The following is a 21,763-nucleotide window of genomic DNA, read 5'->3' as shown; positions in this document are numbered from 1 at the left end:
TTTTTTTCTGCCAGAAAAATGTTATTTACTTTTTTTTTTATTTTTCGATTGATGTTCATTCAAAGATTTTACTGTGTTGAACGATATTTTTTACATTCGTTATACAGCGTTTCCGTTATTGAAATCGCTGATATCAATAAAAATTCAGAAGTTTACGGCCCGTTTTCATTGATTGATGAAAGTAGGCGCCACTGTTTAAGCCGTTTCTCAGGATTGTGCTCCAACAATGGATTAATACTTTCGAAGAATGGTGATCGAGAAATTTATCAAGCATTAATAAATGCCCTAAAACTTATCCCTATTATTTTGATCACGCTCCTGATTTAGGAGTCACACTTGATTCTGGATTCTCATATCATCTTCATTATGTCAATATAATAACCAAGGTTTATGAGAGGGTCCTGATGGCCTCTCAGTCGAGTTGGAGCGAAATCTGACTTGATTTAAACCAAACTTTAATGAAAACATACAATAATTATTAAACTATCTTGAGAAAATCTACCGTTTGAAAACTTGCCTCAACTGCAATACTTCTCTTATTTCATGGAATCAAGTCTTTCGGTTCACAGTAACAGATTCACGCTGACATTTGTGTAATCGCAAGTAAACTCAGCTGTCATTCCTCTTTCAGGTGATATCAAAACAATGATTTATATAACGCTAAGTCGAAAATCCTCAGTACTCAGTTGACGACCGACACGGTTTAACTTGCAAGCTATTGATGATAAGCCAAACCGGTTTCTGGAACTGAACTCAATCCATTTTATCACGGGTTCACAGACAACAATGATAGACGAGTTCATTCGAAACCAGTTCAGTTCGCTATACAGCCTGGGAATGCGTACGAAAGTAGCATAATCTCAGCGCACAATACTGCCCGTTACTGTTCATCGTTATCATTCAAATACTTTCGTTCTTAATCATTACATTAATGCGTAGTTCAATTTGCTTAGCCTTCACTTCTAGTACGAGCCTAGATTGGCTCGGTCGTTGTACATTGAAAACTGACACGCGACGTTCCAACAAGTCAGTCGACTCTTCCGTAAAGATTAAAATTTGGGTAGATCTCACTAGTCACGAGATTTCAATAAACGAAAATAACGAAATTGTTGCACAGCAACAAAGCACTGATAATCCAGTATTCGGGGCTTTGAGTTGATAAGCTGTTAGTGCTTTGTATTTACGTACAAATACATTTTGTAGCTTGTATTGGACGAAACCGGTTCAGAACGAATTCGTCTGTTCCGGTCATTCGTTCAGGTTATTATTAGCTGTGAAAACGCGATAACATCTACCAATCGTCATACGGTATCGTTATTTGTTTTGGTTCCACTAACTTCTCAAAAATCAATTGGTTTTTATTAATCTCTTCTTGATAACCATGATTAATTATGTGATTATAAAAAGTATTCTGACAAAATTAGTTAGTAGAATCGGTTTCATTAACGAGAGAAGATTCACTTGTTATAGTTATTCGGTTAGTACTCACGGTTCCACTGTTAGCCATCGTTGAATCGCCACACTGTCGAAGCAGTAGCTCCAGTGGAGTTTCCTGCAGAAATCGAACAACTTCGGGCGATAATTTACCTGCAAAATCTCTCAGTAGTTGCTCCAATTGTTCACCCAAACGATCGGCCTGTAATTCACCGGATGCAGTCGAAAGAAGAGACGCCATCTGAGCGTAAAGATCGTACAAACGTCTGTCGAAAAGGTTCCGATTTGCTTCGGTCGACAGTGAACTATTCACGGTGGTCGTATTATGACCAAGAAATTCACCGCTCAACTGCCGGTTGATCTCCACCGCCCGCTGGATCACGCTTTCCGGTATGTGAACGCATCTTGCCAGCGAAATGCCATAATTTTTCACGGTTGTCCTACCTTCGGTTACACTGTATTTGTAACGTAGACGATTCACTCCATCTAGATCCGAAGTTTCCGTTTTCATACAAAGCAGTGATACGTTGTTATTCTGTTCCAGCGATCGCAGCATGTCGTGACAATGGGTGGTAAGGTAAACGAAAGGTCGCCCAATGGCAGCCAAACTTTCACAGGCAGCCCCTGGTTGGAAATCCATAAACTTAACAATATGCTCCAACAGTTTCCAGCGAGGATCAGTCGTAGCCGGACAGGGCGTGTCTCCAAACAGTTCATCAATGACAACCAAACTGTTGACGGTCAAACTGTTGCCGATAATTGTCATCTGTCGTGACATACGCTTCGAGTTGGACGAATCCTGTTCGACATTCTCGGCAGCCCCAAAGATGGCCATCAGCCGATCTGCGATATGGAACTCAGCCCGGGCAGCCGGTACGTAGCAACCCAGCTGGGCCATGATCTGTAGCAGGCAGATCATTTTTATGTAGACCGTCTTGCCGCTCATGTTCGGCCCGGTTACGATGAACACGTTGTATTCCGGAGTTGCTATCTGTAAGAAGGTTAAATGTTGAGGAAGTCTTTCGACCTCAAAGAAGGGAATCTTACGATGTTGTTTTTAATAACTTTTACGTTCTCGGCGTAGGATTCGAGAAGGGGGTGACGTGCCGCCACTACTTTGGTTGATCTTCCGAAACACGGGCGACAATAGTTGTCAGTTTGGCTGGCAACAGTTAAAGATTGCAGTATATCTAGGACGGTTACGTGTGATACCAATCTATAAACGAGGTCCACTTCCAACCGTATTTCCTCGATCAGCTCCTTAATGATGCAATAGCTGACGGTTTCAATTTCCACAATGATACCGTTAACTCGTTCATTCAGTACCTGAAGATGTCCGGTAGTCAAACTGAGACGTTGACCCGCCTGTTTCAGGACGCGGAAAGTACGCGGGAGACATCCATTCTCAGTCGGCTTTTGGTTGACTTGAATGTGAAAGCCGTAAGACTTGTTGCAGGACATTTTCAGTGCCATATTGTTATCACGTGATAACACAGCGACGTATTCTAAATTAAAATAAACATGATTTGAAACTGATTAGTAAGAACAATAAATCTGTCAACCTCTAATTTCGTCAATCATTTCCGAGTACAGCCCCCGAAGTGCGTCCAAAGTTGAGGAAACCCCAGATTTCACCAGAAAAAGACGATTATAGTCTGCGGTTGGCGAAACACTCTCGCTGGAAGTGAGAACCGTCCAAATTTTCTCCGACAGCGAGTAATAAACTGTATTTTCCAACGACTGCCTTATTCCACGCAAGACAGACGATTCGGTTGGCGCAAGTAAGGAGTTCAACTCGGGGACATATTTTAGAGCGTTGCGTAAAGTGGAGGCTTGATTCAAAACGTGGATCGTATTCTGTTTAGTGGTTTTCTGAAAAAAAAAAAACGTAATCGTGGAAGGTCACTATTATCAATTAAATAAAAAAATAAACAAACCAAATTATCGACATCCACCGAAAGTCTCATCAGTCCTCCAATGTCAACCAGGTCCCGTAGAATTCTTTGAACACCGCACAAAACGTCAACCTTTGCGAGCAGCTCGGCAACACCTTCCAGTCGAGCTTCGAGTGTCCGCTGACATGAGCTAGGTTCCAGCAGATTCGCCCGCAGGTGTCTCTTTCCGACTCCGGTTATAGAGTGATTCAAAACCCTATACAGTGAGTTCTTGTCCGTTACATTTTGCAGAGAATAGATCAACTCCAGATGACGGACACACTCGATGTCGATCGCTAAGGTGTTCTGCTTGTTGAGGTACTGAAACTGCAGCGATTTCGAGGCGATTCGCAGCAGATTACTCTCCAGGCAGTGTCTCACGAGGGCACCAATTGCCGCTAGTCCGTAGTACTTGGAGACAATGGAATCCTTCACAACAGTGTAACTAGAGGTACAATAACCTTCCAGGAATCTCTTAGCGTTGACATCGTTGAAGAACTGCCTGGGAAGTGGAACAATCTGGACCTCTGGCATGACCGTCCGTATGACACCCGGCAGGGTGGATGACTGATTGTTTAACGAGCGCTCACTGAAATATATCTAATTTAGGGTTTATATTTTTGTTTCAACAAAAAATTCGAAATTTTATACTGAAATTGAAATAAAATCAGACCACTGGAAAGCGATTCTGATTCGAGTGGCTAATATTTAAAAACAGTAGAAGATAGCATCTGAGACACGGTCGCACTACTGACGAAAGGTATTACGCAAATTGTTATGCACTTGATATTTTTGGTGACCCTGGAAAGGAGTGTTTTCATTGTCTGTGCGGACGAACACCTTAAAGTGGAAGTGTGTTGAAGCCACAAATGGCCGACTTCGAATTTTCAATGGCATACCTTTCTAAAATAGTAAATGCGTAACATGTGAAAACATATTCTCATGAGGGACGGGACACGAGGCATATGGACGCTAACTTCGCAATAGCGAGGGGGTCCTACAGAGCGGGGGGTATTCCAATCAACACAAAAATTGAGATTTTTCCAAAAAGACAGTAGATGAATAATTTACCCAACTGCAAAATCTGCGATGGTCGTGTCCAAGTGGCATGTACATTTCGTTTGGAATGACCCATATGGATATTTCCGTAATCGAGATGATGCATAGAAACCAAACATTGACCCTGGACACCATTTTTAACTTAAAGATGACTACTCGGGTGGGGAATCGTTATATGGAAAAAACGAAACTTGATAGTCGAGGAAGTCGATTGGTCTTGTCTCCGCTTAGCGCATTGCATTTTAAATTTATATGGATTTGTATAGAAAAAACAACATTTTTGCATTTTCCATTCTAACAAGCTCAAATGGCTTGAACCATAGGTTTCATGACATCAAATGGTAGGTTTTTTGATGCCTTACAACTTGGTCGAAGACATTAAATAGCTAGGGTGAGCCAATAAAATACTAGAGCTGTTCAAATTTGAGTATGTCGAAATTTATGTTGCAAATCATTTTTCTGCCAACGCTGCAAGTGTACCGGTGTCAGTCAGATTTCCATCAGAAGTAACCTTTGAAACACGTTGTAGATTCCACCTACGCCTAGTATGTTGACCTAAATTTGTTTGGTTGATCCAGCTGAGTGTATAAACTCGTTACGACAGGTTACTTCTGATGAGAGTTCAACTGACGCCGGTACATTGGTAATGTTGGCAGAAAACAAGATTTTCTGCATTTAAATCGACATAAATCGACATACATCGACATCAGTGTCTTCTGCAAAGTTGTTAGGCATCTAAAATACTATACTTTAACATAATGTAGTGCATTATTAGATCATTATTGAGCTCTCTAGAAAGGTAAATGCAAAAAAGTTGGTTTTACCATATGAATTTTCATACAAATTTGAAATGCAATGCGCCAAGCGGAGACAAAACCAATCGACTTCAGGTAAGTTCACTGTTGTTTGGGACCCCAAAAGGAACCAAAAAAACTTGGTTCTGGAAAATCGATCACTTTTCCCCACCCTAATGACTACTTTCAGTTTCTGGAAAACAACCAAACTAAATGAGTATCACCCAATATGGGTAATTCCGATGTCAGGTTGATGCCAGAAAAACAACTGGAAATGGCCGAATACCACTCAATATGAATATATTCAGAATAAAGGTGATTTACAGAAGCCAAAATTCAAGGATGTTGTCATTCCGATAAAACCAATCATTTCAAACGATTTGTCTTTTGACTTTGATCATATCCTATGCCCGATTCGTCGTGCATTTGTACATCGCAAGGAATCAATGATTTGGGAATGTTTTTTTTTTTTAAATAGGGGGGGGGGAGTTTGTAATGATTTATTTATGTACTAAAATATTTATTCAGAACTAGTATTGTGTGTTCTGCCACAAATGGTGACATTTCAACACTATTATATATATTTGTACGCTTTTTAGTATTATTGAATGTTATTAGCTTTCACAGTTAAGATAATGTAATTGTAGGAAAATTATTAAACCTACTTGTCAAGAAAAAAAAGGAATAAAACGAAACTTAAAACTATCTTACTGACTATAAAGTGAGCTAATCGTTGCAATTGAGGATTGCAACGATTTTTGTCGGAATTTGTTGATAATTTGGCTTGACATATTTTCTAATGTTTCTACATTAGTGAGCCTATGTAGCTCGTTCGTGCTAAACCAGGGAGGACGCTTCAAAATCATTTTCAAAAGTTTAATGCTTTGAAGTGTCTTCTTCCTGGTTGCACAACAACTTGTCCAGATGGGAACTGCATATTACATTGCTGGTCTAAATATTTGTTTGTAAATTAACAGTTTATTCTTGAGACAAAGTCCTCTAGACTTCTTCCTGTTGATAAGAGGATATAAACATTTGATATACTTATTGCACTTTGACTGGATATTTTCAATGTGCTCCTTGAAAGTAAGATTCTTATCATAAATTAGCCCTAAGTATTTAACTTGATCAGACCAATTTAAGACCACACCGTTTATCTTAATAACGTGGTTATGGGTGGATTTGAGAAATGAAACTCTTGGCTTATGAGGAAAAATAATTAACTGTGTTTAAGAAGCATTAGGGGAAATCTTCCATTTTTGTAAGTATGAAGAAAATATATCTAAACTTTTTTGAAGCCGACTGCATATAACACGAAGGCTTTTTCCTTTTGCGGAAATGCTTGTATCGTCACAAAACAGAGTTTTCTCACAACCTGGTGGTAAATCAGGAAGATCAGAAGTAAAAATGTTATATAAGATTGGGCCCAAGATACTCCCCTGAGGCACACCAGCTCTAACAGGCAATCTATTAGATTTACCATTTAGATAGTTAACCTGGAGAGTGCGGTCAGTTAAATAACTTTGTATCATATTTGTGAGGTAAAGCGGAAAACTGAAATTTGACATTTTAGCTATTAAACCTTTATGCCAAACACTGTCGAATGCCTTTTCTATATCTAGAAGAGCAGCTCCAGTCGAATAGCCTTCAGATTTATTAGTTCGAATCATATTTGTTACTCTAAGTAACTGATGAGTAGTGGAATGCCCATGGCGAAAACCAAACTGCTCATTTGCAAAAATTGAGTTCTCATTAATATGTGTTATCATTCTATAAAGAATTATTCTTTCTAAAAGTTTGCTAATAGAGGAAAGTAAACTAATTGGTCGATAACTTGATGCCTCAGCTGGATTCTTTTCGGGTTTTAAAATTGGAGTGACTTTGCATTTTTTCATTTCGTAGGAAAATGTGCTAGTGCAAAGCATCTGTTAAAAATTTTTACCAAGAAATTTAAAGAGTTTTCGGGAAGTCTTTTGATGAGGATAAAGAAAATCCCATCATCTCCTGGTGCCTTCATGTTTTTTAATTTTTTGAGAATGGTTCGCACCTCATTCAAGTTTGTCTCCAATACCTCTTCGGAAAGAAATTCTTGGGTGGTGATCTGAACATACTTTTGGTTTACTTCATTTTCAATAGGACTTACTACGTTCGAATTGGAGTTATGAACACTCTCAAACAGCTGAGCAAGTTTTTGAGATTTTTGTTCATTCGTTAGAAAAATGCAATCACCATCTTTAAGGACCGGAATGGGCTTCGAGGGTTTCTTAAGAATCTTCGAAAGCTTCCAGAAAGGTTTTGAAAAAGGTTTTAGTTGTTCAACTTCTCTCATGAAATTCTCATTTCGCAAGAGAGTCAATCTATGTTTAATTTCCTTTTGTAATTCTTGAAAAATAATTTTCAAAGCAGGATCACGAGATCTTTGGTATTGACGTCTCCGTATGCTCTTCAAACATATAAGAAGTTGAAGTTCACTGTCAATAATTGGTGCATTAAATTTCACTCTTGCCTTAGGAACTGATAAATTCCGGGCATTGAGTATTAAGCTGCTAAAATTTTCTAATGCTCTGTCAATGTCAGCACTATTTTGTAAAATAATATCATCATTCAAATTTTCCTCGATCGTAGAACGATATCTATCCCAATTAGTCTTGTGATAATTTAACACAGATCTAGTGGGATTTAAAATAGTTTCATGGGAAATAGAAAATGTTATGGGAAGATGATCAGAATCAAAACAGCATGAGTTAATAAATCACTGCATGAATGGCTTTGATTTGTTAGTACCAAATCAATTGTAGATGGATTGCTAATAGAAGAATAACATGTAGGACCATTTGGAAATAAACTGAATAAAATCCAGCCGAACAATCATTTAACAATATTTTTCCATTGGAATTGCTTTGAGCATTATTCCAAGATCGATGTTTCGCATTAAAATCACCGATGATTAAAAATTTAGATTTATTTCTTGTGAGTTTTTGCAAATCTCCCTTGAAATAATTTTTTCGCTCACCAGTGCATTGAAAAGGCAAATACACTGCGGCTATAAATAAAATGCCAATACTTGTTTCAATTTCAATTCCCAAACTCTCGATAACTTTGGTTTCAAGATGGGGTAAAACACGATGTTTTATTCGACGGTGGATAACTATTGCAACTCCACCACCGGCAACATCAATTCTATCAAATTTATGAACCATATAATTTGGGTTCTTTTTTAGTTTAGTATTTGGCTTTAAAAGCGTTTCAGTCACAACTGCAATATGCACATCGTGGACTGTTAAAAAATTGAAAAATTCATCCTCTTTCGCTTTTAAAGAGCGAGCATTCCATTTAGAAAATTTACAGCATTATTTAAAACTATTGCTGAATTTCAATTTCATAACAATATTAGTTGTAAATTTTATACCTTCTTGAACAGCCTCGTACATCGAGTTACAGTTCAACAAAACGGACATTAGCTGCAGCATGGATTGTTGTAGGTATTCAATCTTTTCTGGAGTTGGACTACCTAAATCAATACTGGCTGACTTTTCAGCACCAAACACGAATGGTTTGTTACTGTTTGAATTTGAAATATTACCTGTAAGGACACTGGCATATGAACAGCCTGGTGTTGCCTGAACAGGATTTTTTGTCTGAAATTTGTTATCTGAATTTAAATTATTACCTACAGACACACCTGCTAATGAAAGTGCTGGTGATGCCTGAACAGTACTGAAAGTCTTTTGATTACCCACATTGAGAACAGATTGTTTAGAATTCCTACGTTGTCTGGAAGCAATAATTTTTGACCTTACAGGACAATTAAAGAAATTAGATTTGTGATTTCCCCCACAATTTACATATTTGAAACTATTAGTGGTCTCTTTCACGGGGCAGATATCTTTCGTGTGACCAGTGTCACCACAAATCATACATTTTGCTGCCATATGGCAGTTTCGAGTTCCATGACCATAGGCTTGACAATTCCGACATTGAGTAAGATTATGGATTTCTCCATGTCTCTTGAAATTTTCCCACTTTATTCGCACGTTAAATAAAACACGTATTTTTTCCAAACATTTCAAATTATGTACTTTGGTACGATCAAAATGTACCAAGTAATTTTCCTGGTGTATTCCAGTTTGGTTAATTTTGGCATTTCCCCGTTTCATCAAAATTACTTGGTTGGGAGCAAAACCAAGTGATTCTGACAAACAATCTTTGATTTCATCAATACTTTGATCATTTGAGAGACCTTTCAACACAGCCTTAAACGGTCTCTCGTTTTTGGCATCAAAAGAGTAAAATTTATACATCTTTTCAGTCAAATACTGTAAAAGATGTTTATGGCCATCAAAAGATTCGGTCAAAATACGAATTTCGCCTTGGCGACCAATTTGAAAATTAACTTTCACATTCGATAGAAATGATGAAAGTTCTGATCGAAATGCTTTAAATACCACAATAGGTGGAACTTTAACCTTCTTCATAACGGCTTTATGCTCAGTATGAGAAGTTTGGAATTCTAGATCCCCAACAGAAGAAAGAATATCATACCTGTTAGTCGAAATTTCAGTGTCACTTGGAGGAGATGCCTCACGTTTCCTTGATGCCGCATCAAAGCGAGCTTTTTTATTTTTTCCAGGCATAACTGGACAACTTTACTACACTTTCACTTCACTATAGAATTTAAGTAGAAATATCTCAAACCAAATTAATTCACTAAACACTCGTTAACTTTAAAAACAAATTTATTACTTTGCCTTTCAACAGGTAGTCTTTTAAAAAGATTGCCTGTTGAAAGCAAAAAACAAAATTTTAATATCTCTCGGTAGTCTAAGACTTAGCCTCGAGCTGTTGGTGAAATGCGACCGTACTGTAGGACAGTTCAAGTCGATCTCGATTTGGGAATGTTCAAAAATATTTAATTGAACACAAAAATGGGCGGAACGAAGTTTGCCGGGTAAGCATAAAATGTTTGTATCCCCTTATCAACAGAAATTCTAGACCTTGTCTGAAAAAAAAGTTAAAGGGTATGGCTTGGGTGCACAAACGTAGACTTGCCGTGGGACTATGGTGGGTGTAAAGATTTAATTCTGCCAGAGCCATAGTATATAACACACATCAAACGTACAAATACCATACACAATAATCCATGAACATTTCACAAAAAAAAAACACATACACCTGTCATAAACTACAAATACCAATACCCACATGAACTGCCTATAAATGCATAACAGTCCCATGCAATTTCTCATCACTTTTTGTTTAAACCTCAAAAACTTCTTCACATATCCGGTGCTCTCAAAAAATCGCAAGAAAAAGCTTTTTGTTGCTAAGGGGCCATCCACATACCACGTGGACAGCTTTGGGGGGGGGGGGGGGGGGGTTTGCTAAAGTCCACGGTCCATACAATTTTTTTAGAATTTATATGGGCAGTTGTCCACGGAGGGGGAGGGGGGGTCAAAATCGTTAAAAATCTGTCCACGTGGTATGTGGATGGCCCCTAAATTGATTAAAAAATATGAATATCGGTCGGTCCCATGTTATAAATAAACGCAAAACAAGTTCAGTGCGATAACTAGCATAGCTAGCATAAAATATCACTGTCATAGAAATACTAGTTGAAGTACTAATATGAAAAATAATTGACTTGTTGCCATAAACATATTTACCTGGGATGAATGCATTTTTGCACACACATACACGTAATACACACACACGCTATACAAAAAAAACACACACACACCCAAACACACACACATACATACCCACACACATAAATACACACATACACACCCACAACTCACACACCCACAACTCACACACATACACACACATGCACACACACAACTCACACACACAAGCTACTTACACACACAGACACATACACACACATACGCACACACATACACAAATACGCACACACACATACACACGCCACTCGCACATACACATACACGCACACGCCACTCACACATACACACACAACCACACATACACACCCACACGCTACTCAGACATACACGCTTGATATACGACACACTATACCTACACTATCGGCAGCACCCAAACGGCTTACAAGTCTTCCAATGGTCCCCAGTGCCGTTCACGTCCAATTCCGGGCTGTATTCCAACAACGATACCTGAATTAGATTACCACTGGTGGGGTCCAACTCAGATCGAAGGGAAGCCGAACTGTTCGCCTTGACGGTCGACCAGGGAATGATCTTCTCTCAACGCGGAATGTCCTTTTATAGCGTCACTCAGTGTGGGGAACTTGGGTGATTGGGGGAAAACCAATCACGTGAAAGCATTTTTGCTTTCTTTCTTCATCGCTTACGTTGGGTGATGAATGCGATGCCAATTGGCTGGCATTGCTAGCCAATGACTGAATGCGTGAAATCATTTCGTCTATGTTTTTGAAGTCTGCGTTAGGAAAATGTACTAATCGTATTAAAAAAGCATGTGGATTAGAGATGCACTGAATATTCGGCTGCCGAATGTTCGGGCCGAGTATTGGCAAATATTGGATTTTGCCGAATATTCGGCCGAATATGCCGAATAAGCCGAGTAGTGGTGCTAATTACGGGAGTCACTTCACGGTGAAATCAGAGTGAAGTGAATAAAGTCCTATTACCTCACGTAAGTGAGAAAAACGTCGCAAGGTGACATCTGCCAAGAAATCTGGGTTATTATGAGTGTCATACGAGTGAAGTGGAAACGGAAAAAGCGACGTTTCGCGTGGAATTATTTCACGACCATTTTGAACGGTGAAATGATTCCACGAAGATGCCATAAGTCTTAATGTTGATTGATTTGTGATCTAATGGTAAATATTGGATTGATTCTTCAGTAACGAAACGAATCAGAATTTGATCCGTGCCTTAAAGCGGTCAAATTTTCTGCAGAACATGCCAAGATTTGGTGTTATCTAAAAAAAGGAAAAAACGACTTTCTGGGACTTAGAGATTTTTGAGCTGGGAAACAATCTCATTTCACTTGTCCTATTCTCAATTTCACTTCACTGTCAATCTCACTTCACGGAGGTGATTTTTGTCACCTCACTTGAAGTGGAATCGGAAATAGGTCTAAAAAAGTGAAGTGAGCGTGAGAGTGAAATATATTTCACCGTGAAGTGACTCCCGTAATAAGCACCAGTGGCCATTGATTATCAGAAAATAATATAAAAGTATAGTGCAAAGTTTTATGAACGGGGGTAAACGAAAACTGTAGATGTAACTTGGGCTTAGAAAGGAATATATCTCATTGAAACGGAACACGAACCGCAATCTCCACACAATATTTCATGTCTTGTCTGGATGAGGTATATTTTTTCTGAGCCAAAGTCACATCCTTAGTTCTCGCTCATTTCTCGCATTTTTTTTTTTTTTCAAAAACACTTAAAATGTACTTGTGACACAAACTTTTAAATTGTGTTAACCATAATCCTCAAAAACATTATTTTTAAACGACAACTCAAACAAGAACGAAGGTAGGCGCGCCACGGTTTAACGGGCCTTATTCCATAGGCGCAAAATTAGTTATTTCTTGTGCAATAGTTCGGACAATTTTCAATCGTTTTCGTACATGAACAATTGGAAAGCAAAAGAAACAAATTAAACTTCAAACAATGACCATTTGGTTATTTTGTTATCAAACGATCAACGTTGTGTTCAGCCGAATATACGGCCGAATATTCGTCTCACCGAATAATGGAAAAAAGGTTATTCGGTAATAGTGCTATTCGGTGCATCTCTAATGTGGATATTCGACCTTCAAACTTTTTCGCAATTTTCACGGAGTAATGAGAAAATGGTAACTAAAATTATCATGTTATAAAAATCTTGTATATTTTAGCTTTCCAACGATATATTAACTATAGAAATCGGAACAGTTGTTTGAGCGCTATTAGCATCTAAAATCTTCCATTCCACCAACCAAAATCGTTACATGTTCAATCCAGTTTTCACAGAATATACCTTAGTATAGTGAAGAAAGACGTAGTTCCACGTCAAAACTGTTAATGTACAATCAAATCTTCAGACCTGCAATGTTATGTGCAGTCCCCATCCGAACAAGTTGTTGTACAACCAGAAAGAAGATGCTTCAAAGGATTCAGAATAAACTTCTGAAAATGATATTGAAGCGTCCTCGCTGGTTTAGCACAAATGAACTACACAGGCTTACTAATGTAGAAACATTAGAAAATATGTCAAACAATATTATCAATAAGTTCCGACAAAAATCGTTGCAATCCTCAATTACAACGATTAACTCACTTTATAGTCGATAAGATAAAAGTGAGGTTAGGTTAAGGTTTAATTTTTAATTCATTTATTATTTCTTAGCAAGTAGGTTTACAAATTTCCTACAATTATATTCAATTAACTGCGAAGCAATTTCTATCTTTCAATGAAATAAAATTTTAAAAAGTATATATGTATAATAGTGTTGATATGTTAACGCTCGTGGCAGAGCATAATTCATCACAAAATATCCCCCCCCTCAAAAAAAAAAATAAAAAAATTGTGTTTCTTCTGCTCCTATTTTCCGATTTTTCTTGTAAGTATTGCAAAATTAAAATTCATCAGGAATTGTTTGAATTTCCGCATCATAAAACGATGTACAAGCACTATGGAACCATTGTTTACACTCTTGATTGCATTGTTAAGATTACCCGTTGCGCGAATTATATTTTTTTTTGCACTTCGAGTACGGTTGAACTATGTGAGTCGCCATATTGAAAATTATTCATAACAAATTATACATATATACCACGAGTAATTTCTCGAGGTACTGTTGCTCAACGCTAATTGGAAGAGTAAACAATCGTATGTCGTGCTTTGCTGATGGTTTTTTAATTCTGTAATCTATACGTAATATTAGCTTGAAGAAATATATACTAAATAATGCTATCAGTTAGTTGCAAGGCAAAGTCACACCAAGCATGGAATCTAGGAGTTCTACCAGATTTACTGTTGCGATTGCTTCAATCTTAGTCTTTCCTGTGATGTCCAGTATGGCAAACGTCACGATGTCGACTACACATTGTAGCGTTTCCGATACATCAGAATTATTTAGCTATATCGGAACATTCGAAGGTACTAAACACGTTGCAGGTGACATACGGTGTTACTGTGGATGCGCATTCGAAAACATGAAAAGCCATTCGAATATGAGTGGCTATTTCAGAACTCGCTTCGTACATTGTCCTACCAAAAAAATGATTTTGGAATTTGAATATATATGTGGCTGCTGTGGAGCTGAACTTTCTGAAAATTTCACTAGCCTCGACGGCTGGAACGCGCCACGTGGGGATTTTATAGAATGTGTGGAGAAAAAGCTGCATCGGAATAGAATCAGTGAGAGAGGAAATATCATCTTACTCAATTATGATTTTCGTCTCACCAACAGTGATTGATTTGTGATCTAATGGTAAATATTGGATTTATTCTTCAGTAACGAAACGAATCAGAATTTGTTCCGTGCCTTAAAGCGGTCAAATTATCATTTTTTTGCCCGATGAAAAAAATGCAAACTAGTTCAGGAAATTTTCGATACCGAAAAAAAAAACATTTTTTTCGATGCCGAATGTTTTAGAAATGCAGAACACGTCAAGATCTGGTGTTATCTAAAAAACGGAAAAAACGACTTTCTGGGACTAAGAGATTTTTGAGCTGGGAAACAATCTCATTTCACTTGTCCTATTCTCAATTTCACTTCACTGTCAATCTCACTACACGGAGGTGATTTTTGTCACCTCACTTGAGGTGGAATCGGGAATAGGTCTAAAAAAGTGAAGTGAGCGTGAGAGTGAAATATATTTCACCGTGAAGTGACTCCCGTAATAAGCACCATGGCATCTTCGTGGAATCATTTCACCGTTCAAAATGGTCGTGAAATAATTCCACGCGAAACGTCGCTTTTTCCGTTCTCACTTCACTGATATGACACTCATAATAACCCAGATTCCGCGGCAGATGTCACTTTGCGACGTTTTTCTCACATACGTGAGTCCCGTAAGAGGATTTTGTTCACTTCACTCTGATTTCACCGTGAAGTTACTCTCGTAATAAGCACCTATGATGATGACATTAATCATATTGATGCCATTAGTTTTTGTATGTAGTACACTGAACTTGCTTTTCAGGATCGTAGCAAGCTGTGACCGCGAGTGGATGAAAAAAAGTTCTCGGTTGTGATTTTTCTGTGTATTTCTAGAAAATTCGCTAATATTTTCCGATTTGTTGTGCTAAAGTGCTTAAGTACCGTAAAACGGGGCGAATAGAAACAGTGGGGCGAATAGAAACAAAACTTCCGAACTTGAAAAATGCGATTTTAAGTTTTCGATTACATTTAAAAACCATGCAAAAAATATTTTCTTGGATAGTTCAATAGTAAACAAGTCCTGCAAACCCATTTTTAGGTTAGCAGTACTACTGTCGGTTTGCTTAAAAAAATACAAAATGGGGGCTCAAATTCTGAACATTTCCGAGTACCAGAAAACTTTGTCTGTGGAAGCCATTCTGCTTCACTTAGAACTTGTTCGTGTGATATACTGGGTCGGTAAGGAATGTTCATTTTATAAAACGGACATTTTGAATAGACGATAGAAACTAAACGTTAACCCCAAATTTGGTGAATCTTCCTTTATCGTGTAGTTGAGTTTGTTGACATTGTGCCGGTGTTGTGGTTTTGGTGTCAGAACGGTTAAGTTTCGAAAAATGGCACGAATCGATCAAGATACTCGTTTTTTGATTATTCAAAAGTACTGTTCCGAGGGACTATCCTGTAGAAATATTGCAAAACTTGTGAAAAGGTCTAAGTCTGCTGTGTACAAGATCATCAGAAAGTTTGGAGAACACCATACTCTTGAAGATTTGCCAAGATCCAGAACCAGAAAAGGTGCGGCTAATCCACAAATCGAGCAGAAATGTGTGAAGCTTTTACTGTCCGATAAATGTGACTCTGTGCGAAAAATTGCTCAAAAACTCAGAGTTAGCATAGGAACGGTTCAAAATATCAAACGGAGGAATAACATCAGAACCTACAAAAAACAGAAGACACCGAAACGGACTAAGGAACAGCATGAACGGGCAAAGGAACGATGTCAGAGGTTGGATAGGATACTGAAAAAGCAAAGAAACTGTTGCATTTTAATGGATGACGAAACTTACTGTAAACTGGACACAACAACACTTCCGGGGCCACAATTTTTCAATTCTATTGTAGGCAGGGAAGTACCAGATGTAAAACGGTCGATTAGAATGGACAAGTTTGGCAAGAAAGTGCTGGTATGGCAAGCTATTTGTTCTTGCGGAAAAAAAAGTTTGCCCTATTTCACAATAGGAACCATAAACGCTGAGAATTATCGGAAGGAGTGCATTCAAAAACGTCTTGTTGCGTTGTATCGTCAACACAAGACCCCACCAATGTTCTGGCCAGACCTTGCATCCGCCCACTACGCTGCTGCCACTCTTGAAATGCTAAAGAAATATACGATTAAATTCGTCGAAAAGGAGAATAATCCACCAAACTGTCCAGAGCTACGTCCGGTTGAACGCTATTGGGCAATTATCAAGCGGTATCTTCGAAAGGATGGTAGAGAAGCACAGTCAATTGATGAGTTCAAGAAAATGTGGTCATCTGCAAGCCGAAAAGTTAAGCCAGAAACTGTAAAGAGGCTTATGAGTGGAGTTCGAGGAAAAGTTCACCAGTTTTATAGTTAGATGAACTTAGTTAGGTTTTACATTTTATACTTTTTGTTGAGAAATAAACCGTCATTTTGCAAAAAAACCGTCTAGAAATTGCTTGAAAAATAATAAAGATATCACCAAAACAAAGTGTCCGTTTGATAAAATGAACAGTCCTTAGTTAAGCATTTCAAGTTTTTACGGTGAATTAAGGGATTGCCGTAAGGTATTCATCACCACGTTAACTATGTTTCATGGAAAACTCGCGGTTCTCAGATTAACGGGGCGAATAGAAACAACGCCGTAGCGGCTATTTTTTGTACCAAAACATGTGTATTTAAGAAATGCTATAATGTTTTATGTGTAAAATGATGTCTGGAACATGTTTTGTGCATTTTCAGCCCATCATGGTCAGGACTTACCAACAAAAAAGTCCAAAAACGTATTCGCTCCGCCTGTTGCTGTTGCGATTTTACGCAAAAAAACTGTTTCCTTATCAAGCGGTTACGAATTATAGAATCAACTACTCTGTGATAAATCGGATGTTACTTCAATCCAGTAGACAACAACGCTTGTTTCAAAAAACTAGTGACAGTCTGATTTATCTGCTGCATGATGCTCGACATGGACTGACCCGAGAGATATGAATCAAGTTTTCAGTTCCACCAAGACAAAATGTTCCCGGAAGTCGTGTCCTAGATGAAACACCGAAAGATGCCAGACCGGTGGAAATGCTTGACCCAACCCCGAGTCCTTCTGTTTTTGATAAGGACTCTAATAGAACATATTCATTCATAAGATAACAAACATGAAGTAATAAACCGAACATTTCCACTATTTTGATATTTTATATCGTTTTCTTGCCTCTCATATCAATGAATATGATGCAATTGTTCTGTTTTCTTCGAATTAAAACTAGAATTTTCTATCAGAACAAGGTAAACGTATTTTATTAGCGAGTGTTTCTATTCGCCACATTGCGGGGTGAATAGAAACATGCAACATTTAAAAAAAATGAATTACTTATTTTATCAAAATGGACGTTACAACCTTAATAAAGGGAGGCAAGACCCATGTTTTAAAACTTTTATATTCATTCTATATTTTATAGTATTTTTTGTACACGGCAAGATATATCGCAGACTGTTTCTATTCGCCCCGTTTTACGGTACTTGGAGAGAATTTCAATCACCCAAAACCCATATTTTTCGCTGTTGTGCGTGGTTCTTTTTCGTTTATCACTGTGGTTCTTATAACGGGAGTCACTTCACAGTGAAATCAGAGTGAAGTGAATGAAGTCCTATTACGGGACTCACGTATGTGAGAAAAATGTCGCAAAGTGACATCTGCCGTGGAATCTGGGTTATTCTGAGTGTCATATGAGTGAAGTGAAAACGGAAAAAGCGTTTCGCGTGGAATTATTTCACGATCATTTTGAACGGTGAAATGATTTCACGAATATAGGGAGGTCTAAAAATCGTTTGATTTGTGATCTAGCGGTAATATGCATGGTATTTATTTTCCAGTAACAACGCGAATCTTTTCTTTTTTCCTGGAAAAAAATCGACTCTCTGAGACTTTTGAGCTGCGGCCAATGGAACGTAAGGGAAAAATTTACCTTCGAATTTCGTTTAGCGGTAGGGCTCAAAAGTTCCCACTTGTCGAAAAATTTCCTCATATAAAATTTCAGCTCAATCGACTTTCCGAGACTTAGAAATTTTTGAGCTGGGAAAGTCGCTCATTTCACTTGTCCTATTCTCTTTTTCACTTCACTGTCAATCTCACTTCACGGAGGTGATTTTTGTCACCTCACTTGAGGTGGAATCGAGAATAGGTCTCAAAAGAGCGTGAAAGTGAAATGTATTCCACCGTGGAGTGACTCCCGTAATAAGCACCTGTGCCAAAGAAAGCATACGCTTTTGTTTCTTAGCTTGTAATGCACACATTTAGGCAATGAGTTTGATCCAAATCACGTCAATTTACACTTAAAAGTTTGGTTAACGAATGCCGCAGATATGGTTAAGTTACAATAAACTATAATTATGCTAAAATTAAAGCAAAAAGTTGAATTTAATACCTGTTAAGGGGTTATATCTACCAAAAAAATTTTTTTTTTGGTGCTTATTACGGGAGTCACTTCACGGTGAAATCAGAGTGAAGTGAACAAAATCTTATTACGGGACTCACGTAAGTGAGAAAAACGTCGCAAAGTGACATCTGTCGCGGAATCGGGGTTATTATGAGTGTCATATCAGTGAAGTGAGAACGGAAAAAGCGACGTTTCGCGTGGAATTATTTCACGGCCATTTTGAACGGTGAAATGATTCCACGAAGATGCCATAAGTCTTAAAGTTGATTGATTTGTGACCTAATGGTAAATATTGGATTTACGATGGTAACAAAACGAATCAGAATTTGGTCCGTGCCTTAAAGCGGTCAAATTATCATTTTTTTGCCCGATGAAAAAAATGCAAACTAGTTCGGGAAATTTTCGATACCGGAAAAAAAATTTTTTTGATGCCGAATGTCTTAAGCAGGTATTAGACGACGCAAATATTTGCTATTTTTGGTACGATTTTTATTTGCACAAAATAAAATCTGTATTGAAAAATAGCAAATATTTGCTTCGTCTAATACCTGCTTTAGAAATGAAATGCTTTAGAAAAACGACTTTCTGGGACTTAGAGATTTTTGAGCTGGGAAACAATCTCATTTCACTTGTCTTATTCTCAATTTCACTTCACTGTCAATCTCACTCCAAGCAGGTGATTTTTGTCACCTCACTTGAGGTGGAATCGGGAATAGGTCTAACAAAGTGAGGTGAGCGTAATAAGCACCTTTGTCATTTTTTTATTGGCTTAAATCATGCTAAAACTATCCTAGAGTCAAAATCTACATTGCCCAAGTACTGATCTAAACTCAAATTTCGTTTAAATTTATTGTTACCGAACAACTTTCATGCTCCAAAAAAAAAAACATTTCTCGTTTATTTTGGTGATGCTCGTTTTTGTTTTTAATTTCGAGGCTTTGTAAACTAGTAGAAGTTACCTATGATCGATATCGTGTTTCAAATTTATAGTATAGAGGTCGCTGCATCAAGTTTCGACCGTTACAACGTCTGTACAGCACGTGTTTACCCACGAATTCCATTTGTTTAGTCGATCAGCCGTTCTCGTTGTGTACGTTCTTTGTTTGAGTTTTTTGATACTTTTTAACTGTGAGTTATACTCAAAAGTACTTAAATATGAGTGACAAGTTTGAGTTTTGCGTGGGATCGGACGCCAACTGCGACAAAGTCACTGAGCGTCGCATGTCTGATACCACGAAAGAGCGTAAGCGCAGCCTTAGATCAGATAAAATAAAAGGAAGAAGAGGAAGATAAAGCCCAGAAAGGACAACTTTGCGGCTCAGGGGTAGCTGACTGAAGGTTAAAAAATTATTAGGGGCTTTACTTTTGCGATTCTTTAGATTTATAGCAATTTGAAACTTTAAACGCGTTTTTCTCAAAACCGTGTTTTCAAAATCGGCGAGCAGTAGAACTGAAAAAGTTCACATCCGATTGACTTGAAATTTTAAGTGTAGCTTCTTCATTAGATTATCTAGTGAAGTACACATGATTTTAGCGATTGATTAACAGCAACTAAGGTTATAAACAATCAAAGTAGATTTTTTTTTGTCGAAACAGAACTTTTTTTTTTTAAACCGTTGCCATTTTGCGAAGAAAAATACTAAAAATATAATCATGTGTACTTCACTAGCGACACTTATGTAGATAATGAAAAAATTTTTGTTTTGATGTTAGGTGGAGTTGGGCACGACTTCTACTGCTCGCCGCGGAACAACTTAAAAAAAAAGCGGTTCACGGCAATCGCTGCACAACCGCCTTTTTGTAACAAAAATTGCGAAAAAAATATTTTTTCTATTCTGCAACAGTTGCTCAATCCAATGATATATTATTCATATACCTTACATCTCAAATGTCCTGTAAAAAAATTAATAAAAAAAGCCTTGTTTTTGAGCATTTGGTAGATATTATCCCTTAAGTGTATCTTCAGTTTCTAGTGCACTGCCATGTTCAATATGGCTGAAATGAATAATGGGTCGAATTCCTAATCAATTTGCTGTGGAATATACTTAGAAAAAGAAAAGATATGCTAAGTAAAACATTGTTCTTCGAATTGAAAAGAATAATGTCAATCACTAATTCAGAAGATCAGGTAGAATATGGTCAAGATAAAAAATCAGTTTCGAATAACAGTTTATACATAAATAGAAAAAAAAATGCCAAAATTGTGTAAGGCTCATATGCCCAACAACAATTATAGCTGAGAGTAGAAACAGTTATAATTTTGTGAAATGCATTACAAGTTCAAAAACTAACAAATAAAAACACAGTATGAGCGAGAATCGAACGTCTTACCACAGCCGGATCCAGCGCCTTCAATGATGTCAGCGCATTCGAATAGCAAAAGTTGTCACTGAATTGTGACATCCTTAAAACCGGAGCGACCAAATCGATGGCGGCCAATCCAACCTCCAGCACCGCATGTCCCCGACCTTCCGCAATGGCGCACACAACGTACGGCTCACCGGCTGCCAGTGTTTCATTCAAGGTGTCATGGATGCTTCCGAAAGTTCAGTTGTGAGCGTTATCTCCGGTTCACACAATAAAAAAAAAACGATCTTACCTTCGCGTGTTTCCCCGATCACAACCCGGTGGGATGTGACGAAATATGCGTGGCTCAGGTAAGGGATCCACCCGACGATCATTACGATTCCTGATAAAATTCATCCTGCGACACAACACAGCACGTGGCACTTTGACGGTTTTTTGACGTTCGAAGCCAATAAAAAGAAA

The 21,763-nt window shown here is 37.9% G+C and overlaps 1 protein-coding gene across 1 annotated transcript; it reads right to left on the bottom strand.

Moving 5' to 3' along the window:
- Nucleotides 1-1,420: 1,420 nt before the first annotated feature.
- LOC129720594 (mutS protein homolog 4-like) lies at nt 1,421-21,725 on the bottom strand. The gene is made up of 6 exons (XM_055672083.1): nt 21,594-21,725; nt 21,326-21,530; nt 3,372-3,968; nt 2,997-3,306; nt 2,482-2,939; nt 1,421-2,425 (listed from the first exon to the last, which is right to left on the bottom strand). The coding sequence occupies exons 1-6, from the start codon at nt 21,695-21,697 to the stop codon at nt 1,421-1,423; spliced, it is 2,679 nt and encodes an 892-aa protein (XP_055528058.1). The 5' UTR covers nt 21,698-21,725.
- Nucleotides 21,726-21,763: the final 38 nt, after the last annotated feature.

This window comes from Wyeomyia smithii, chromosome 2, assembly GCF_029784165.1.
Source record: "Wyeomyia smithii strain HCP4-BCI-WySm-NY-G18 chromosome 2, ASM2978416v1, whole genome shotgun sequence".
Taxonomy (NCBI): Eukaryota; Metazoa; Arthropoda; class Insecta; order Diptera; family Culicidae; genus Wyeomyia; species Wyeomyia smithii.
This window is presented reverse-complemented; position numbering and strand designations above follow the sequence as displayed.